This window comes from Barbus barbus (assembly GCF_936440315.1).
Source record: "Barbus barbus genome assembly, chromosome: 28".
Taxonomy (NCBI): domain Eukaryota; kingdom Metazoa; phylum Chordata; class Actinopteri; order Cypriniformes; family Cyprinidae; genus Barbus; species Barbus barbus.
In genome coordinates this window covers 2543901-2561135 of record NC_136756.1, presented here as the reverse complement: position 1 = coordinate 2561135, position 17235 = coordinate 2543901, and the positions used below count along the sequence as shown (strand labels likewise).

Genomic DNA, 17235 nt, shown 5'->3' with positions numbered 1-17235 from the left:
TGCGACGGTGAAGGGTGTTACGTTTCCTTCCAGGCAGGCAGAATAAACTCAGGCAGACAGGTATGTCCAAAAGAAAGGGTTTAATAACAACAGACTAGCACTAGTAACATCAACAATAACCAACATAAACTGAACTGAACGGGGACTTTAAATAGGAAGTAACTAGAGATTAAACACAGGTGATGGGGATTAACCAATAATGACTTAATGATGGTAAATGAATCAACAAGCTGAGAACCAAAACCAAATAAGGAAACTCAGGAACACACAGACAAACCAGAAAAATATAGAACTAAAGTCCATACATGTATCAAAGGGGCTGGGTCACGAAAATAATTTACTAATGTACAAACTACGCTTTTAATGTGATCCAAGTTATTTTGTATTGAAATGTAGTAATAAGTCATGTTCAATTATAATTGACTGTTAGTCAGTGTTAATTTCGTTGACGAAGACGACGACGAAAAATATTCGTCAAGGAACCTTTTTTCTGTGACTAAGACGAGACGTTGACGAGCTAAAACTAATATCTGATGATAAAAACTATGACGAAATTTATGCGCGTCTTCGTTAACAAGACGAGACGGGACTAAAATGTTATTTGAGGACTACTAAGTTAACTGTCTTGTCTTTCAAAATGTGCGTCTCTGGCATTGGATAAGGTGCGTTTGCATGGCAGCCGCAGTGGACGGATAGGCTACCAAAACGCGAACTAGCGATCTGAAACAATGGCCTCAGCACCCGAAGGGTTAGGGAGTGGGTGACCAGACGTCCCGTTTTTCCCGGGAGTCACAATTCATTGTCGATTAACTTAAAGTCAGTGAAGGTGCGTTAGGCGGAAACGCGCTGATAGTATGGAAAGCCAAGGTGCTCATAAACGCCTGCTCGGGCGTCTGATTGCACATTGACACGTCAAAAGCACGCGCTTTGGAGTCACCAAAAACCCAAAATGCATAATAAACATAATTTTAGTCCTGGTGTCCTCCACAGTGGACATGTATGAAATGATGTCCTGTTTCATAACAGGAAGTCATATTTGAATTTGAAAACCCATAACATTTTCCTGAGATGTTGCTTTATGACAAACAATTAGAAAATTATTCAGATTTAAATGACAATTACAAAATATAATCATATTTCCATAAGGATGTAAAATGTTTCACTAAATTAAATTTAGCCATATTTAAAGACCTATGAGAGCGAGTGGTCCTGGTGAAACTACCAATCATTTAGTATCTCTGTAAAGCCCTGAATGTGCTCTGTACAGGACATCCAGACTTATAACTGTGACATGTGAGGTCTCAGAGAAATTCACTGAAATAGAATGTCCACTACAGAGGCAAAAACTCCAGAGCTGGGTCTCAGGAGGATATTGTGCATTTTGGGAGACATAACAATTGAATAGAAAAATAAATTATATATATAAATTTTCTTATGAAATATTATATATTGTTATGAACATCTGGCCAATTATTACTCCCATTATGACAATTCTTTTTTCAACATGCTGTCCCAACAGCAACACATTAATATGCAAATTAGATACAGTATAGATACACTGTGTTTAATGGGAAAACCAGTTTATGGAAATTTTGACACACATACTGCATAAAACAAAATGGTATATCAAATCATTTTGTTATATATTTTATAACAAAGTTGAGAATCATCCTTAAACAAAGTTTAGAAGTAAAAAATCCTGAAACCTAAAAATGTATTGGTGATTTAAAAAAAAAATATCCCATTGTTTTTGCCTTTTTGATGTCTATTCATGCCATTTTATTTTTAGGAAAAAAATATGAATAAAATATATTTTTTCAAAAATGTTAATTTTCAATTTTTTTCTAATGCTCTAAACAATGTAATGACATGAAAAAAAAGCTTTTTTGGGGGGTCTCAGGAGGATATAGCGGAGACATGACAGAATCGGGCAATGAAGTCAGCACACGCTTTTGACGCGTGCCATTTTGAGAACACTACAGAAAGAGCACGTTGTTTTCGCCTGTGTGGATACTTCAAAAAGACGTTTGCTCTGCCTGTATGGTTTACCTGTAACACGTTCAGAACGTGCGTTTTGTCCGACTCCAAACGCACGTATTCGACCCCCATTTCCTGTTATGATAAACGCAGGTCAAAAACGCGCGTTTTTGGTGACTCCAAAGCGCGCGTCAAGAACGCACGTTTCATAGGAAATCACACGTCGAAGACGCGCGTTTTGATACACAAAACCATAATTTTTTCGCCATAGTCCCAAAAGCTTTCATGGCAATCAGACGCCCGAGCAGGCGTTTATGAGAACTTTGGCTTTCCATATGATAGAAGTGCTCTCTCTCGCGCGCTCCACTTCTTCAGTTCTCATACAGCGCGCGATCAGTTCTCAGTGCTCAAATACACACACAGCAGTCTCTCATGTCTCTCATGTAGAGCATCTCACGGAAATACAGTCCGTTATGGTTCAAGTGAGCTTAAACAGGTGGGTGAAAACTGAATGTATGTCAGTAGGCTATTACATACATATTACATGCCTTCCGTCTTAAATGGACAGCATTCCTAATTATCTGTCATAAATATTAACCAACAAAAGATGTTAAATAAATGTATACTTAAGTAAACCTACTGTATCTGAAAAATGAGTTTAATTTATATCTCTACCAAAAAATTAAAATTTATTCCAGTTTTTCCAAATTCAATCCTTGATTCAAATTTCTCATAACTAAGCTTAATTGATTTGGTCTAAAGAGAGAAGTATTAATGACTATTTTTGTTTGAATACTACATATAAAATAGCTACCAAAATAAATGTTGGTAACTGCAGTTTGACTAAAAGTAATGACTAAAAGTTAACAAAAATGCAACGACTTTTCGTCGACTAAAACTATGATAGACTCAAATGACTAAAATGTGACTAAGACTATTAAGCATTTTCATCTCAAGATAAAGACTAAGACTAAATCAAAAATGCCTGCCAAAATTAACACTGCTGTTAGTGAGTCTGTCTCCGAAAGTATTTGAACTGGGTAAACATACAACACCAGCGCTCATGAAACCACAACAGTGTCGTCATGAAAATGTCTGTTCAGCTCCCTTATTTGTTGATCCAACACAACACCTCATTCCACAGATGCCTCAGATCTTCATCACTTTTAATGCTGCCACTTTTCCCAAGCAAGTTTGTGCCTACAGAGGCAGACAATTTAGCAGGAAGTTTCCTTTCTCAGGAGGCAGCAGCATCAATTTTGTGTACATCATGTTTTCCATTAGGCCATGCGTTAATTTAAGCACTTTCTCAAATTCATGATTTGTGTTGTCTTTGAACACTTTAAACTTGATTTCAGTCCCTCAATTAAATTAATGCAGTCTATGACAGATATGGCTGGTGACTGTAGTCCTTTTGTTGCAAAATCGCTAATTTTTGTTTTTTTTCCAAATGTTACTAGAAGAAACAATATTTTTCTGTTTGCATTTGTTGCAAAAGAGAGTCAGCTTCTAGTTTAGTTAGACCACTGCTAGTTTCAGAATACTCAGCAAATGTTTCTAAGATCACATCAAGTAGTGTCAGGATCTTGGTGACTGAGAGCCCCACCTTGTGTCCACTGACCACTCCAACTCCAATCCCTGCCACACTGGATTCAGCTCCTTTTGGATGTCCATAAATCATTGCATAATGGCTACTTCCAGTCATAAAGCCATGGACAGAATTCAGTGTTTCAAAGAATTTATTCACATGTCCAGGGCCCTCATTTATCAATGGAGCGTACGGACAGATTTGTGCGTAGTGAGTGCGTAAGAACAATTTCACGCAAAGTGTGGGATTCACCAAGTTGTACTTATACGTAGAAATGTGTGTAAATATAAGCACACCTCTGAGCATGCTTACGCAGATAATCTAGTGGTAGAATAGCGACACTACACATAAAAAGCATTTAAGAGTGTCACAGTAAGCATTAAGCAATCCACATATGTCCTGTGTTTCCTTTAAAACACTCAATTTATAATTTGTCTAGTTTTAAACACGATGCTTAATTGGTGTCAAACCCTATAAAAGACAGATGTGAAATATATTTGTCTCAGTGCAATGGCTTATCTTGCGTTATTGGAAGACTTGGCAAACAATGCGCTCCGCAGAGAGCGCGTTTTCCAAGATCGCGCTGATCTGCTTGGCGAGAGCACAGAGTGGCTTCTAAGTAGGTACCGCTTTCCCAAAAATGTACTGCTGGATTTGTGTCGTGATTTAGGACCAGTGTTGGAGAGAGAAACAAATCGCACGAAAGCCATTCCCGTGCACATCCAACTCCTGTCCACCCTTGGATTTTTAGCTACTGGCACATTTCAGCGTGAGGTTGGAGACATATGTGGTATATCCCAGCCATCAGTGAGTAGGATCATGCCGGCAGTGTTGCATGCAATTATTTCCTTGGCCCCAACCTACATCCAGTTCCCTTATCGAATTCCTCAACAAGCCGCAATAAAACGGGACTTTCATGCCATTTCTAGATTCCCAAACATAATTGGAGCTATAGACTGCACCCACATCGCCATAAAAGCACCATCAACCAACGATTTTAATTATGTAAATAGAAAAGGGTTTCATTCTGTTAACGTGCAAATAATTTGTGATGACTAATGACCCCCCTAACCAACCCGAGGACCGAGCAGGAACAGGCGTACAACCGTGCCCATGCGCGCTCAAGGAGCACAGTTGAGCGCGCAATAGGCCTGCTGAAAGGACGATGGCTGTGTCTGTCAAGCACGGGAGGGACACTGCAGTATCAGCCAGAAAAAGCATGCAAAATCATCATTGCTTGCAGTGTGCTACATAACTTGGCCATCAGACAGGGCATCCCTCTGCAGGAACCCCCAAGACCAGACGGCCCTATGCCCGATGCAGTGCCCCTGCCACCTCCTAATGCCGCTGGCATTCAGACAAGACAGAGAATCATACAGACATTTTAGGTAAGTCTGGCCATTGGTCGAGTGCAGAAACATTACAGCGATTTCATTTTGTGTTTTGCAGCTTCGTGGAAACAAATAACTGAAATCACATTAGTCAGCGGTTTATGGTTTATTAGCAATTGTATTTGCGCAAGAGGCAATCTGTTTCAGAGACTCGTTGATTTGAATCAATACATTCGTTATGTTGCTCAGTTGATCCTTTAGGTCATTAATGGATTTTGTTGTTTTCTCTTGATTTTGTAGCACCGCCTCACTCAGCACTCTTGGCGCACGGCGCATGGAAGGGGCAATGGATGGGCCCGGCTCCTCAAGCTCCTCAGGCACAACGGGTGTCGCTATTAAGGAAACACATGTTCACATTAATTTAATTGAGTTTATCCTATGAATGATTTCATTAACAGTTTACAAATTGAAATAAAATGTATGCAAACACAATATCCTATTCCAGTTGGTTTATTTTACCTTCACTTTGGGTGTTAGATGGCCCTGTTTGTTCTGTCGCAAGAGCATCAGTGTCACCGTCCTTAGTAATCCCGGACAGAGCCGTGTCTCCGATGATGCAGGCTATGCGGTTGTCCAATGGGGAAAGTTCCGTTGTTGTCTGTCCTCCTCCAGTTGCGGACATTTCTCGTCTGTGTGCTGTGACACATTTTTTAGCCAATACTTTAATATCAAACCATTTTTTTATTTATTTCTGGGACAGTTCTCTCCTCAGACCCAACGGAATTAACTGCATTGGTGACATTCTCCCATGCAGCCTTTTTTCTTTTATTTGTAATTCCTCCTGCAGTGAATGAACTAAACAATATCTGTTGTTTGGATTCAACTTCATTTACAAGTATCTCTAATTCTGTGTTTGTGAAGTTCCTCTTCTTTGCTCTCTTTGCCATTATTGCAGTGAGGAAAAAACACAATCACGTAATTTTTAAAGGGAAGTGTTGTCACCATATATGGTTAATTGGAGGCGTTTCCGAATGCTAATGACCATGAATGTGAACGAGCATGGTACTTACGCACATGTGGTATTTATCAACAATGATTGCTTACTCATGTGCATAAGAACTGCGTGCGCACGTTTGATAAATGCGGATTTTCTTGTACTTAGGCACATTCTAAATTTCATTCGTTGGACAAAATATAGAACCTTTTCTACGCACTGTTGATAAATGAGGGCCCAGATACTTTTGCAACACTGCTGAAAACGAGATTAAGGCAGTGAGAACAACAGTGTACATACACAGCATGAGGAGTCAGCTGGTCAAGGCACATTTGAATTTCCGTGTCATAGTTTGAAAGCATCCAGAACAATTCCAAAAATGTCCCTTTTTAATGCTTCCTCACGTTCTCTGAGACCACGCAATGGAATATCTTGCTTGGCACAAAAAAGCACAACATCAAGCACAACTTTATTAACTTTATTAAAGAATTAGCTGATTTTCTGTTTGAGTTAGTGCTGCTGCAGATAAAGTCTTGATTGTTGGTGATTTTAATATCCATGTTGATAATGAAAAAGATGCATTGGGATCATTAATTATAGACATTCTGAACTCTATTGGGGTTAGACAACACATGTCAGGACCTACTCATTGTCGAAATCATACTCTAGATTTAATACTGTCACATGGAATTTATATTAATGGTGTTGAAATTCTGCAGCAAAGCGATGATATCTCAGATCATTATGTAGTCTTGTGCAAACTCCATATAGCTAAAGCTGTAAATTCTACTCCAACTCCAACAAATATGGTAGAACCATCAAAAGTCTGCTTTGTAAGTAATCTTCCTGATTTATCTCAATTCCTCAGCATGTCCAATAGATCAGAATACTTGATATAACAGAAACTATGGACTCTCTCTTTTCTAGCACTTTAGATACGGTTGCTCCTTTACGCTTAAGGAAGATTAAGGAAAACACTCGACACAGTGGTGAGAGCAACCTGGATAATGGAATGCAGCTGGAAAAAAAAACAAAAAAAACTAGAGGTATTTCTTATTGCATGGTGGAAAAGTACCTTCTCCTAGAGAAAAGCCTTAAAAACAGCTAGATCTGATTACCTTTCGTTTCTTTTAAAAGAAAACAAACACAACCCCAGGTATTCAATACAGTGGCTAAATTAATAAAAAATAAAACCTCAACAGGCACTGACATTACCTAACAGCACAGCAGTAATGACTTTATGAACTACTTTACTTCCAAGATCGATACTATCAGAGATAAATTTGTAATCATGCAGCCGTCAGCTACAGTACAGCATCAGATGCACTATAGATCTCCTGAGGAACAATTCCACTCATTCTCTACTATAGGAGAGGAAGAATTGTATAAACTTGTTAAATCCTCTAAACAAACAACATGTATGTTAGACCCTATTCCATCTAAACTACTAAAAGAGCTGCTTCCAGAAGTCATAGATCCTCTTCTGACTATTATAAATTCGTCATTGTCATTAGGATATGTCCCCAAAACCTTCAAACTGGCTGTTATTAACCCTCTTATTAAAAAAACACACACAACTTGACCAAAAAGAATTAGTTAATTACAGATCAATCTCAAATCTACTTTTTCTGTCAAAGATACTAGAAAAGGTAGTATCCTCACAACTATGTTTGTTCTTAGAGAAAATGGCATCTATGAGGTTTTCCAGTCAGGATTTAGACCGTATCATAGCACAGAGACTTCTCTCATTAGAGTTACAAATGACCTGCTTCTATCATCTGATCATGGTTGTATATCTCTATTAGTGCAACTGAATCTTAGCACCATGTTCAACACTATCGACATCAACATTCTTTTGAATTAGACTAGAAAATTATGTTGGCATAAGTGGAAGTGCATTGGCATGGTTCAATTCGTACTTATCTGACCATCATCAATTTGTAGCAGTGAATGAAGAGGTATTATACCGATCACTAGTGCAGTATAGAGTACCTCAAGGCTCAGTACTAGGATCGTTGCTTTTCACACTTTACATGTTACCCTTGGGTGATATCATCAGGAAACATGGTGTTAGCTTTCAATGTTATGCTGATGATACAACTTTCTTCATGGCCTGACAAAACATACCAGTTTGCAAAACAACGGAATGCACAGTTGATATAAAAAAAAAATGGATGAATAGTAATTTCTTACTGCTAAATTCTGAAAAACCAGAGGTGTTAATTATTGGGTCAAAAACCTTTGTATATAATGACCTAGAACACTGTCTAACACTTGATGGCTGCTTTGTCAATTCTTCATCATCACCAACCTAGGTGTGCTATTTGATAGCAATCTTTCCTTCGAAAGCCACATTTCTAGCATTTGTAAAACCACATTTTTCCATCTCAAAAATATATCTAATTATGACCTATACTCTCAATGTCAGTTGCAGAAATGTTAATTCATGTGACCTCTAGGTTAGATTATTGTTATGCTCTGTACACTTTATAAACAATCTACAGCTGGTCCAAAATTCAGCAGCTAGAGTTCTTACTAGAACCAGGATGTATGACCACATTAGCCCGGTTCTGTCAACACTGCCCTGGCTCCCCATTAAAAATCATATACATTTCAAAATATTGCTAATTACTTATAAAGCCCTGAATGACTTAGCTCCTCTGTACTTGAGTGAGCTCTTATCGCATTATTGTCCTTCACATCCGCTGCGTTCTCAAAACTCTGGCCATTTGGTAATACCTAGAATATCAAAATCAACTGTGGGCGGCAGATCCTTTTCCTATTTAGTGCCCAAATTCTAGAACAATCTACCTAACATTGTTTGGGTGGCACTGGCAGACACACTCAGTCAGTTTAAATCTAGATTAAAGACCCATCTCTTTAACGTGTCTTACACATAACACACTAATACATTTTTATTATTCAAATCCAACACTGCAGTCACCTGGATCCAGTCCATATCAAGTCCAGATGGTGGATCAGAGACGACCTCTACAGCCCTGAATGTCAGCGGAGACCATGTCAACTAGATGTGCCCCAGAGACAGATCCCCAGCAAAGACCTAGTCACCTAGATGGCCATTGGGACAAGACCACGGCAATCTGATGAGTCCTCTGCACAATCTGACTTTGATGCAGCCTGGAATTAAACATGTTAAACATTGTCTGGCTAGAAGAGAACTGGCCCTCTGACTGAGCCTGGTTTCTCCCATTTTTTTTCTCCATTTCTGTCACCGATGGAGTTTTGGTTCCTTGCCACTGTTGCCACTGGCTTGCTTAGACTGGGACACCTAGGGCTCAGAGACGCGTTTAGCTGTATAGGTAAAAATTTAGTATCGTATCAGTGTTTCGTCCATATGGATCCGCCGTTTTGGGAGCCTGAGACTATTTTTTTGAAACCGGGTCCCAGAGTGGATAAATCTGAAAACGACACCTTTGCATTTTCGTGTGTACAGCCAATCCGTATATTTTGTGAAACGATGATGTCATCACCCCATGTCTCGACCCTAGTCAGACACTGCTACGTCATGTAGCAGCAACAACAACATGAACAAACAATTAAAGGATGTGTTTTTATCAACTAACTTTAACACAGATTAATAAATGCATTGTTCCATGTTCGTCTTCTTGTTGTGTTGGGTTTGTATACAGTGCTTAAGGTTTATGCGCATACTACAAGTCTTCTATGTTTTTAGTGTATCTCTGTGGCAGAATTACAGCACCACATACTGGTCTGGCATGTATACTACATCGTTTTGCCGTTGCTAGGAAACGCTTATTTTGTTTACTGTGTTGAGAGGTGCTGAAGTCGAGTTTGGTCTCGTACTGTATCGTGTATCTTGTCAGTGTGTGCCCTTGCTTGGCCATTTGTAGTTGATAAACAGGAAAGTGGGTCCAACTGAATTGAAATGGTGATTTGTTGGATTGGTATAATAAAGGTTATTATACTGCGGCAGTCGTCGTGTGAAGCCCTCCTAGTGTAAGACCGAAGAGTGTAAAGACCATCAACTCTACCGTGCGACTCCACCGGGCAGGGACACCGGCAAGGGATAGAAGTATCACTTTTTATTTGAGTTTTTTCATTTATATATTTATTATTGAAATGTTGTTACATGCATGTGTCAATTTTATTAAATTTCTTTATTTTCTTAAATATGTGGGTATATAGTATTTATAGAGTTGTAACTTTTAGTTTTAGTTACTTTTTCTTATTTGTAAGTCGCTTTGGACAAAAGCGTCTGCTAAATGACAAAAGTAAAGTAAGTAAGTAAAGTAAAGTTTTGAGGTTTCAGTGGTTTCGTGTGTACGCAGATATTTCTTGAGATGATGTTGTGTTTACGGAAGAATGAGGAAAAAAAATATTGGATAGGGATTTGATTGGATTTGGATTTGATCCAATTTCAAAGGACAAAACAGTCATACAGGTTATTTTTATGTTTTATAATCTTACATTTAAACGATTTTTGAAATCAAATTAGCAACCTGAAAAATGTAAAACATGCAGTAACATCAGCTGTGAATGTAATCTGACACAAAACACCTGTGATCAGGACAGGTGTCTGAAGTTACTGTATATAATATAAAAGGTATTTGACACGAAACCCCTGCGATCAGGGCAGGTATCTGAAGTAAATGACTTTTCCCCAATTGCGCATGATCGGTGACCTATACAGATTCTCAAATAGGCCACGCCTGTCTGATGACGCAGTTTCAATTACGCTGTTCTGAAACCCCTGGAGAAAAGTGCATCCCCTTCTTACATGCTTGAGTTGTTTCCAATCTTTAAATCCATCCTGTGTAAAAAAAATTCTTCACTTTGCTCAAGGAAGTGCATGCAGGGTTTACAGAAAACTTAATCGCTAGCTGTGGTGTTTTCCAACCAACCGAATCTCTCGTACCATCACAAAGAAAACCATTGTGGTTCACCTAATATTGTAGTAATTGGAAATTGTTGCATTTTTGGCTGCATGGATGGCTTGTCCAGATCAGACAGGTCTGGTGGTGGAGTTCCAGAATCATTTGACTGACACTTTTGGTTCATTAGCAGACGCCTCGTGTTTAATTGATGGCGACGCCCATCCAGGCTCATTAGCAGGAGATTGAGGTTCATTTGCAGCCACAGGTGGTCCTGTTTCCTTGCTAGAATTGGTTACTTGCTGCAGTACAATTGGTATCCAATTTAGACTTTTTAAAGTATTGACATTGGTATTTGCTTAATAATGTTTTCTAATTTGAGCAGTACGGGTATGTTTTCGTGGGAAGTTCGAGCATGGCACTGCGTCATTATGTCACGTCTGTAAACATAAAGAAGTTGTCCCGGCTAGTAGGCTATCACGTGAGGATCCTGCAGGTGGCGGATCGTTTATAGCCTTTTCTCACAGCAGCTAGAATAATTAAATGTATCATTTTGATGGCGGATTATAATTCAGAAAGGATTATGTGTTTATGAAACACATGTGAATGAAATGAAATTATATTCCAATTTTAAATGTGCTTATATATATATATGTGGGAAAATTATTATTTTCTTGGAGACGTTGCCACAGTTCTTCTGGATTTAGTCTGTCTCAGTTTCTTCATGTCATTCCAGACTGACTGGATGATGATCAGATCAGATCTCTGTGTGGAGCACTGGCAAACAAAAATCTCACTGGATTATTACAATTAATGGCAAAATTAATGTTTGGAAATGTAAACTTATATTTCCTGCTGAAAATACTAGTGTTCTAATCATTTTGGCCACCACTGTATATATATATATATATATATATAAAAAAGAAGTTCATCCTTGTAAATGTTTTGTACATCGTTGCTATTTATTGTTACACAGTGTACTGACAGCACATTACAGAGAAAGCAATTCAGAAATGACATATACCCCTTATACAGAGCTTAAAAAGGCCACAAACTTAAACAAAATCAATAATGATAAAAAGGATGTCTTCTACAACTAGAATTAAACAAATAGCAGGATTCAGTGACAGTGAATTATATAATAATAAATCATGCCACACATTTTGAATGGAATTCTATGTGGCTGTATTTTTATCTGTAAGGGCCATCAGAGTGACCCGGTAAACATCAGTCTCATCTCCTCTGACGGTCAGCAGAGCACCCGCTTGCAGCACTGAGTTTGGCTGGAAGACAAAACAAACACACTTCTGACTGACACTGAGTGGGAATAAGGTGAGGTGAAACTTGCAAAACGACACCAGGATTATTGTAACACACAATGCATTTTGAGTTCTGTGAATAATTTGTGAACAGTTCTTCAGAAAGTTCAAGTATGGCACAAATAACAGTGAAAGAGGATGAGATTAAAACATGATTGTACAACTGCCCAATAGGTGGTGATGTGCAAATATAAATCGCCATTACACAAAAGAAGATGTATGAAAGAGACAACATGCACTCTGTGGCCTATAACATAAGGCCCCGATCCATCAGGAGGCCGCTTGGGCCCATATCAGACAAATCAGATACTATGAGATGTTGTGGGGAAAGAGCCTATATACAACCACAACTTGAGATATGTCTGCATGCGAAGGGGACCCAGCATGAAACATGTTTTCATTCTACAGTTCAAAGGCCTTGCTGTTTGGAGTGAACCAGAAGTGTACTGTCGTATGGGGCGCACAAACAGTCAGGAACAGACAACCTGAGCCAAGGGCTAAGCAGCTAAAGGTCAATGTGCCTGTGTGGATGCAACATGCAAGACTGCTGTTGACCTGCAGAACGTCTCATCCACAGCATTAACTGAGTCACCCAAAACCATACCTGCAATGGAGAAACCAATATCCTGATCCAGATTCTTATTTAGGAGGTCTTGGTAGAAAGGCAGTGGCTTGAGTGGGCAAGTATTACCACCAGTCAAGAAATGCTTGTTTAACTTAGCCTCTGTTTCTGGCTGGGCCACATTAGGGCAGTCCAAGTTAAGACTTGCAGTTAAGTAGCTCAGTATAAGGCATCATCTCTTCCCAGCTGAGGGGGAGAGAATTAAATAAGCTACCATCAAACTCATTCAGATCAAAAGAAACCACACTGGGCTTGCCATAGCTCATCGTGAGCGTATTTGACCAGCGAAACATGGTTAACAGAGAGAGATAAAGAGGCTGGTCAGTACCTGGATGGGAGACCTCCGGTGAAAACTAGGTTGCTGTTGGAAGAGGTGTTAGTGAGGCCAGCAGGGGGTGCTCACCCTGTGGTCTGTGTGGGTCCTAACACCCCAGTATAGTGATGGGGACACTATACTGTCAAAAAGCACCGTCTTTCGGATGAGATGTTAAACCGAGGTCCTGACTCTCTGTGGTCATTAAAAATGTTTAATTTTGGTGTCCTGGCCAAATTCCCTCTACTGGCCCTTGTCTATCATGGCCTCCTAGTAATCCCCATCCACTTGATTGGCTCTCTCTCTCTCCTCTCCACCTGTAGCTGGTGTGTGGTGAGCGCACTGGTGCCGTTGTACTGTGGCTGCCGTCTCATCATCCAAGTGGATGCTGCACACTGGTGGTGGTTGAGGAGAGACGACCCCCCTTGATTGTAAAGCGCTTTGGGTGTACAGCAATACACAATAAAGCGCTATATAAATGCATCATTCATTCATTCATTCATTCATTCATTGTTGTGTGGTGGGCTTCAGAAAATTGCCACACCTGGGGGAAGTCCCCATAGTGTCAACTACTGACGCAGCATTGACTGAACCTATGAAAAGGATTGACACTGCCGTGTTCTTTGACTGTATAGGCCCAACAGAATCTGCAGACTTTTCTGGAGAATCAGGAGAGTAAATTTTTCAGAACAAAGTTAAACATGGTAAAAAAAAACAGGCAAGCATTTCTTTGCTGCAGAGTTCTGTGGTTGCAGATTCTGTGTGGGCCTGTTTAAGAAAGCTTTGTGATATTCCATGGCCTAAAAATACTAATTTAAACTAAGATTTTAGTACTCACAGCGAGACCACTAGGTGGCATCCAGGAGATGGTGATGGGACATCTATGTCCTGCATCCACACTTCCTTGCATTGGTGCCACTTTGAAGCCCTGCTGCTCAACAGGTGAGATATTCTCCCAGGTAAACTCAACCGTCTGATAACAGAGAGTAGAAGACAGGATCAAACTCCTGATCTATTTTCAATCATCTCAGCATGAACTGCTTCAAATTAAACTGCAACATGGCTTCTGTGTTGAACGGTTTACTTACTTTTTTTGTGGTTGGTTTTGTGCTGAAGACACATCCAACGTGAAGTCTGCGTGTGGCTACGATTGCTCTGCCCTCTTGATATTCACTCCTGAGTGTCAGTAGCAAACGCTTGCTATCTACATATGTGCAAGTTTGTGACAGAATGACAAAAGACACTGAAATCAAGGAGAACAATCAGCTCCAAAAATAAATAAATAAAAATACATATAAAATAATAATACTTTGCTCTGTTTCAAATTCTAGTTTAACAAGTGCTGTGAGTTTGGGCAGGACTACCTGAATGTCTAACCAATGGCAGACGGCAAATCTCTTTAAAAAGAGTGGTGCAGAAATTAGTCTCAGCTTTTACCTACATTTCACTGCTGGTTATACCCTGTATAATTGTGTATGTGACAAATAAGAATCTTGAATCTTGAGCTTGACATATGAACAGCATGCACAGGTTTATAATCACTCTCGCAATCATTACTATTGTGGTATCGATCATTTCAGATAAACTTGACCCAGACAGTACACAAAAACAAACTGTGGTTGTCAAAGTGAGCTAAAATAAGTTGCAATGTGAACGTCTGACAACATGACACTTGGAAGTACACACATCACCTTATGGTTTTATAAGTTAAACATATTAAATGTAGTTTGATGGGTTGCAGAAGACAATTGAACCTTAGCATGACTATGCTTAAAAAAAGGAGTACCTTCATGTTTCATGAGTCCTGATGTGTATATATGAGATGGGATGAGTGACTCAGAACAGACGTCTACTGGATCCCCACCACACACAAACATATTGTGTCGACACGAAGAACCCCGGAGCTCCAGCGCACACACCGTCTGCTATCAATACATTCACAAACAAAAAAACTCATTTATGCTGAGAAAATATTACCAAAACATCAGAACTGCTGTGTATGAAGCACACTATGTAACTGAACAGACTTTAAAGCTATGCGTACACTAATCTAGATAATTTGAAAAAGGATTTTTCTCTACATTTTATCCGTTCCTGCGAAAACTTTTTGAAGTGGATAAAGTTGAAAATGCTGTTTTTGTGTTATGGTGTGTATTTGAAAATGATAAAGCATGTTAAGTCATGTAAAGCATATTACACTGATAGATCTGTTTATGTGCCTGTTATGTGCTAATGACTTCCACAGTGTTGCTCGAGATATGTTACTTTGTGTAATCTTCATATCACTTTCCTGCAAAGATGACAGAAAAGTTACTCAGAATTGCTGTCCTGCGGCAAAACAGTGCTTTAGATCACACATGAAATGATGATTGAGTGGACGTCCACCCTAGTAAAAAAATAAATATAAATGTATTTCAAATACATTTTAGTATATCATGCCAAGTATACTAAAAATACATTTACATATATTTTTAGTATATTAAACTGGTATACTTAAAGACTGCTAAATGGGAACAGCTAATTTTGTACTTAATGCTCGTTAATTGTGCAGAAGTAGTGCTGAAGTCCAACTAAAGATACATTGAAGTATATTTGATTGTGCTAAAGTGGAACTACTGCAGGTGTACTTCAGGTACACTTTAAATATCTTGCATTTAAAGACCTTTCTTATTCAAAGCTCATACAATCCTCATCAATAGTGTCATTAAAACACATTTTAGGCTTAATATTAAGAAATGTGCATTGTGCACAAGTAGTACTCCAAATAAAGTTAATTATCATTTTTATATCAGTAAGTCTCGAGCAATATGTCAGTAAATATGTTAATAGATTTGAACTACTTAGTATGAGTAGTATATTAAATATAATGTTTTATATTTAGCATATTAAACAATGTTTTTTCATATATATTACTTTTTACTAGGGCAGTAAGTGTTGAGATATTTTGCTAATAAAATGATTGTGACAGAAGAATAGCTTTAGAATTTGATTATGTCTGGTCTCTCCGTATCATCTCAGTGAGCTTTTATTACATTTTACGCATAAGCAGAAAGAGAGAGCTTTTTGAAATGAAAACACTGTTTTAAAATGTATCCAGATTAATGTAGACATAATCATATTTTATAATTATATTGTTAATAGGTGGGAAAATTAATACCCATCACTAGCCAAATGTGCATGTCATTTTGCCCAATTAGACATGATGTTATTTAGTAACAGTAATGTTTGCTTTTTTGTTTTATTATTAATAATAAATAAACCGAATAAAAAGTAGATAAAGAGATAGAATAGACAGAGCAGGTGTTAAAGGGTCAAGTTCTTTTTCTTTAAATAAATAATTAGAAAACAAGTAGATAAAATAGAAATAGAATAGAGAGTCGATATTATACAATCAGTAGCCTATATATATATATATATATATATATATATATATATATATATGACCCTGGAGCACAAAAGCAGTCTTAAGTCGCTGGGGTATATTTGTAACAATAGCCAAAAATACATTGTATGGGTCAAAATTATGCCAAAAATCATTAGGACATTAAGTAAAGATCATGTTCCATGAGGATACTTTGTAAATGTTCTACTGTAAATACATCAAAACACCTTTAAAGTTTATTTTCTCAATATTTTGATTTTTTGGCACCCTCAGATTCCAGATTTTCAAATAGTTGTATCTCCAAATATTGTCTGATCAAAACAAACCATACATCTATGAAAGCTCACTTATTCAGCTTTAAGATGATGTATAAATCTCAATTTCGAAAAATTGGTTCTTATGACTGGTTTTGTGGTCCAGGGTCACACACACACACACACACACACTATATATACACTCACCTAAAGGATTATTAGGAACACCTGTTCAATTTCTCATTAATGCAATTATCTAATCAACCAATCACATGGCAGTTGCTTCAATGCATTTAGGGGTGTGGTCCTGGTCAAGACAATCTCCTGAACTCCAAACTGAATGTCAGAATGGGAAAGGAAGGTGATTTAAGCAATTTTGAGCGTGGCATGGTTGTTGGTGCCAGATGGGCCGGTCTGAGTATTTCACAATCTGCTCAGTTCCTGGGATTTTCACACACAACCATTTCTAGGGTTTACAAAGAATGGTGTGAAAAGGGAAAAACATCCAGTATGCGGCAGTCCTCTGGGCGAAAATGCCTTTTTGATGCTAGAGGTCAGAGGAGAATGGGCCGACTGAGTCAAGCTGATAGAAGAGCAACTTT

General features: G+C 38.4%; 1 protein-coding gene across 2 annotated transcripts in view; it reads right to left on the bottom strand.

Moving 5' to 3' along the window:
- Window positions 1–11689: 11689 nt before the first annotated feature.
- Window positions 11690–17235, bottom strand: part of cfap74 (cilia and flagella associated protein 74) — a 110917-nt gene continuing 105371 nt past the window's right edge. For both annotated transcript variants that reach the window (XM_079382021.1, XM_079382020.1), the window contains exons 36-39: window positions 14784–14922; window positions 14086–14201; window positions 13836–13970; window positions 11690–12026 (exon numbers count right to left, since the gene is read on the bottom strand). In XM_079382021.1, the coding sequence (XP_079238147.1) occupies window positions 11919–12026; window positions 13836–13970; window positions 14086–14201; window positions 14784–14922 (498 nt within the window). In that variant the 3' untranslated portion in view covers window positions 11690–11918. The remainder of the gene's footprint in view (window positions 12027–13835; window positions 13971–14085; window positions 14202–14783; window positions 14923–17235) is intronic.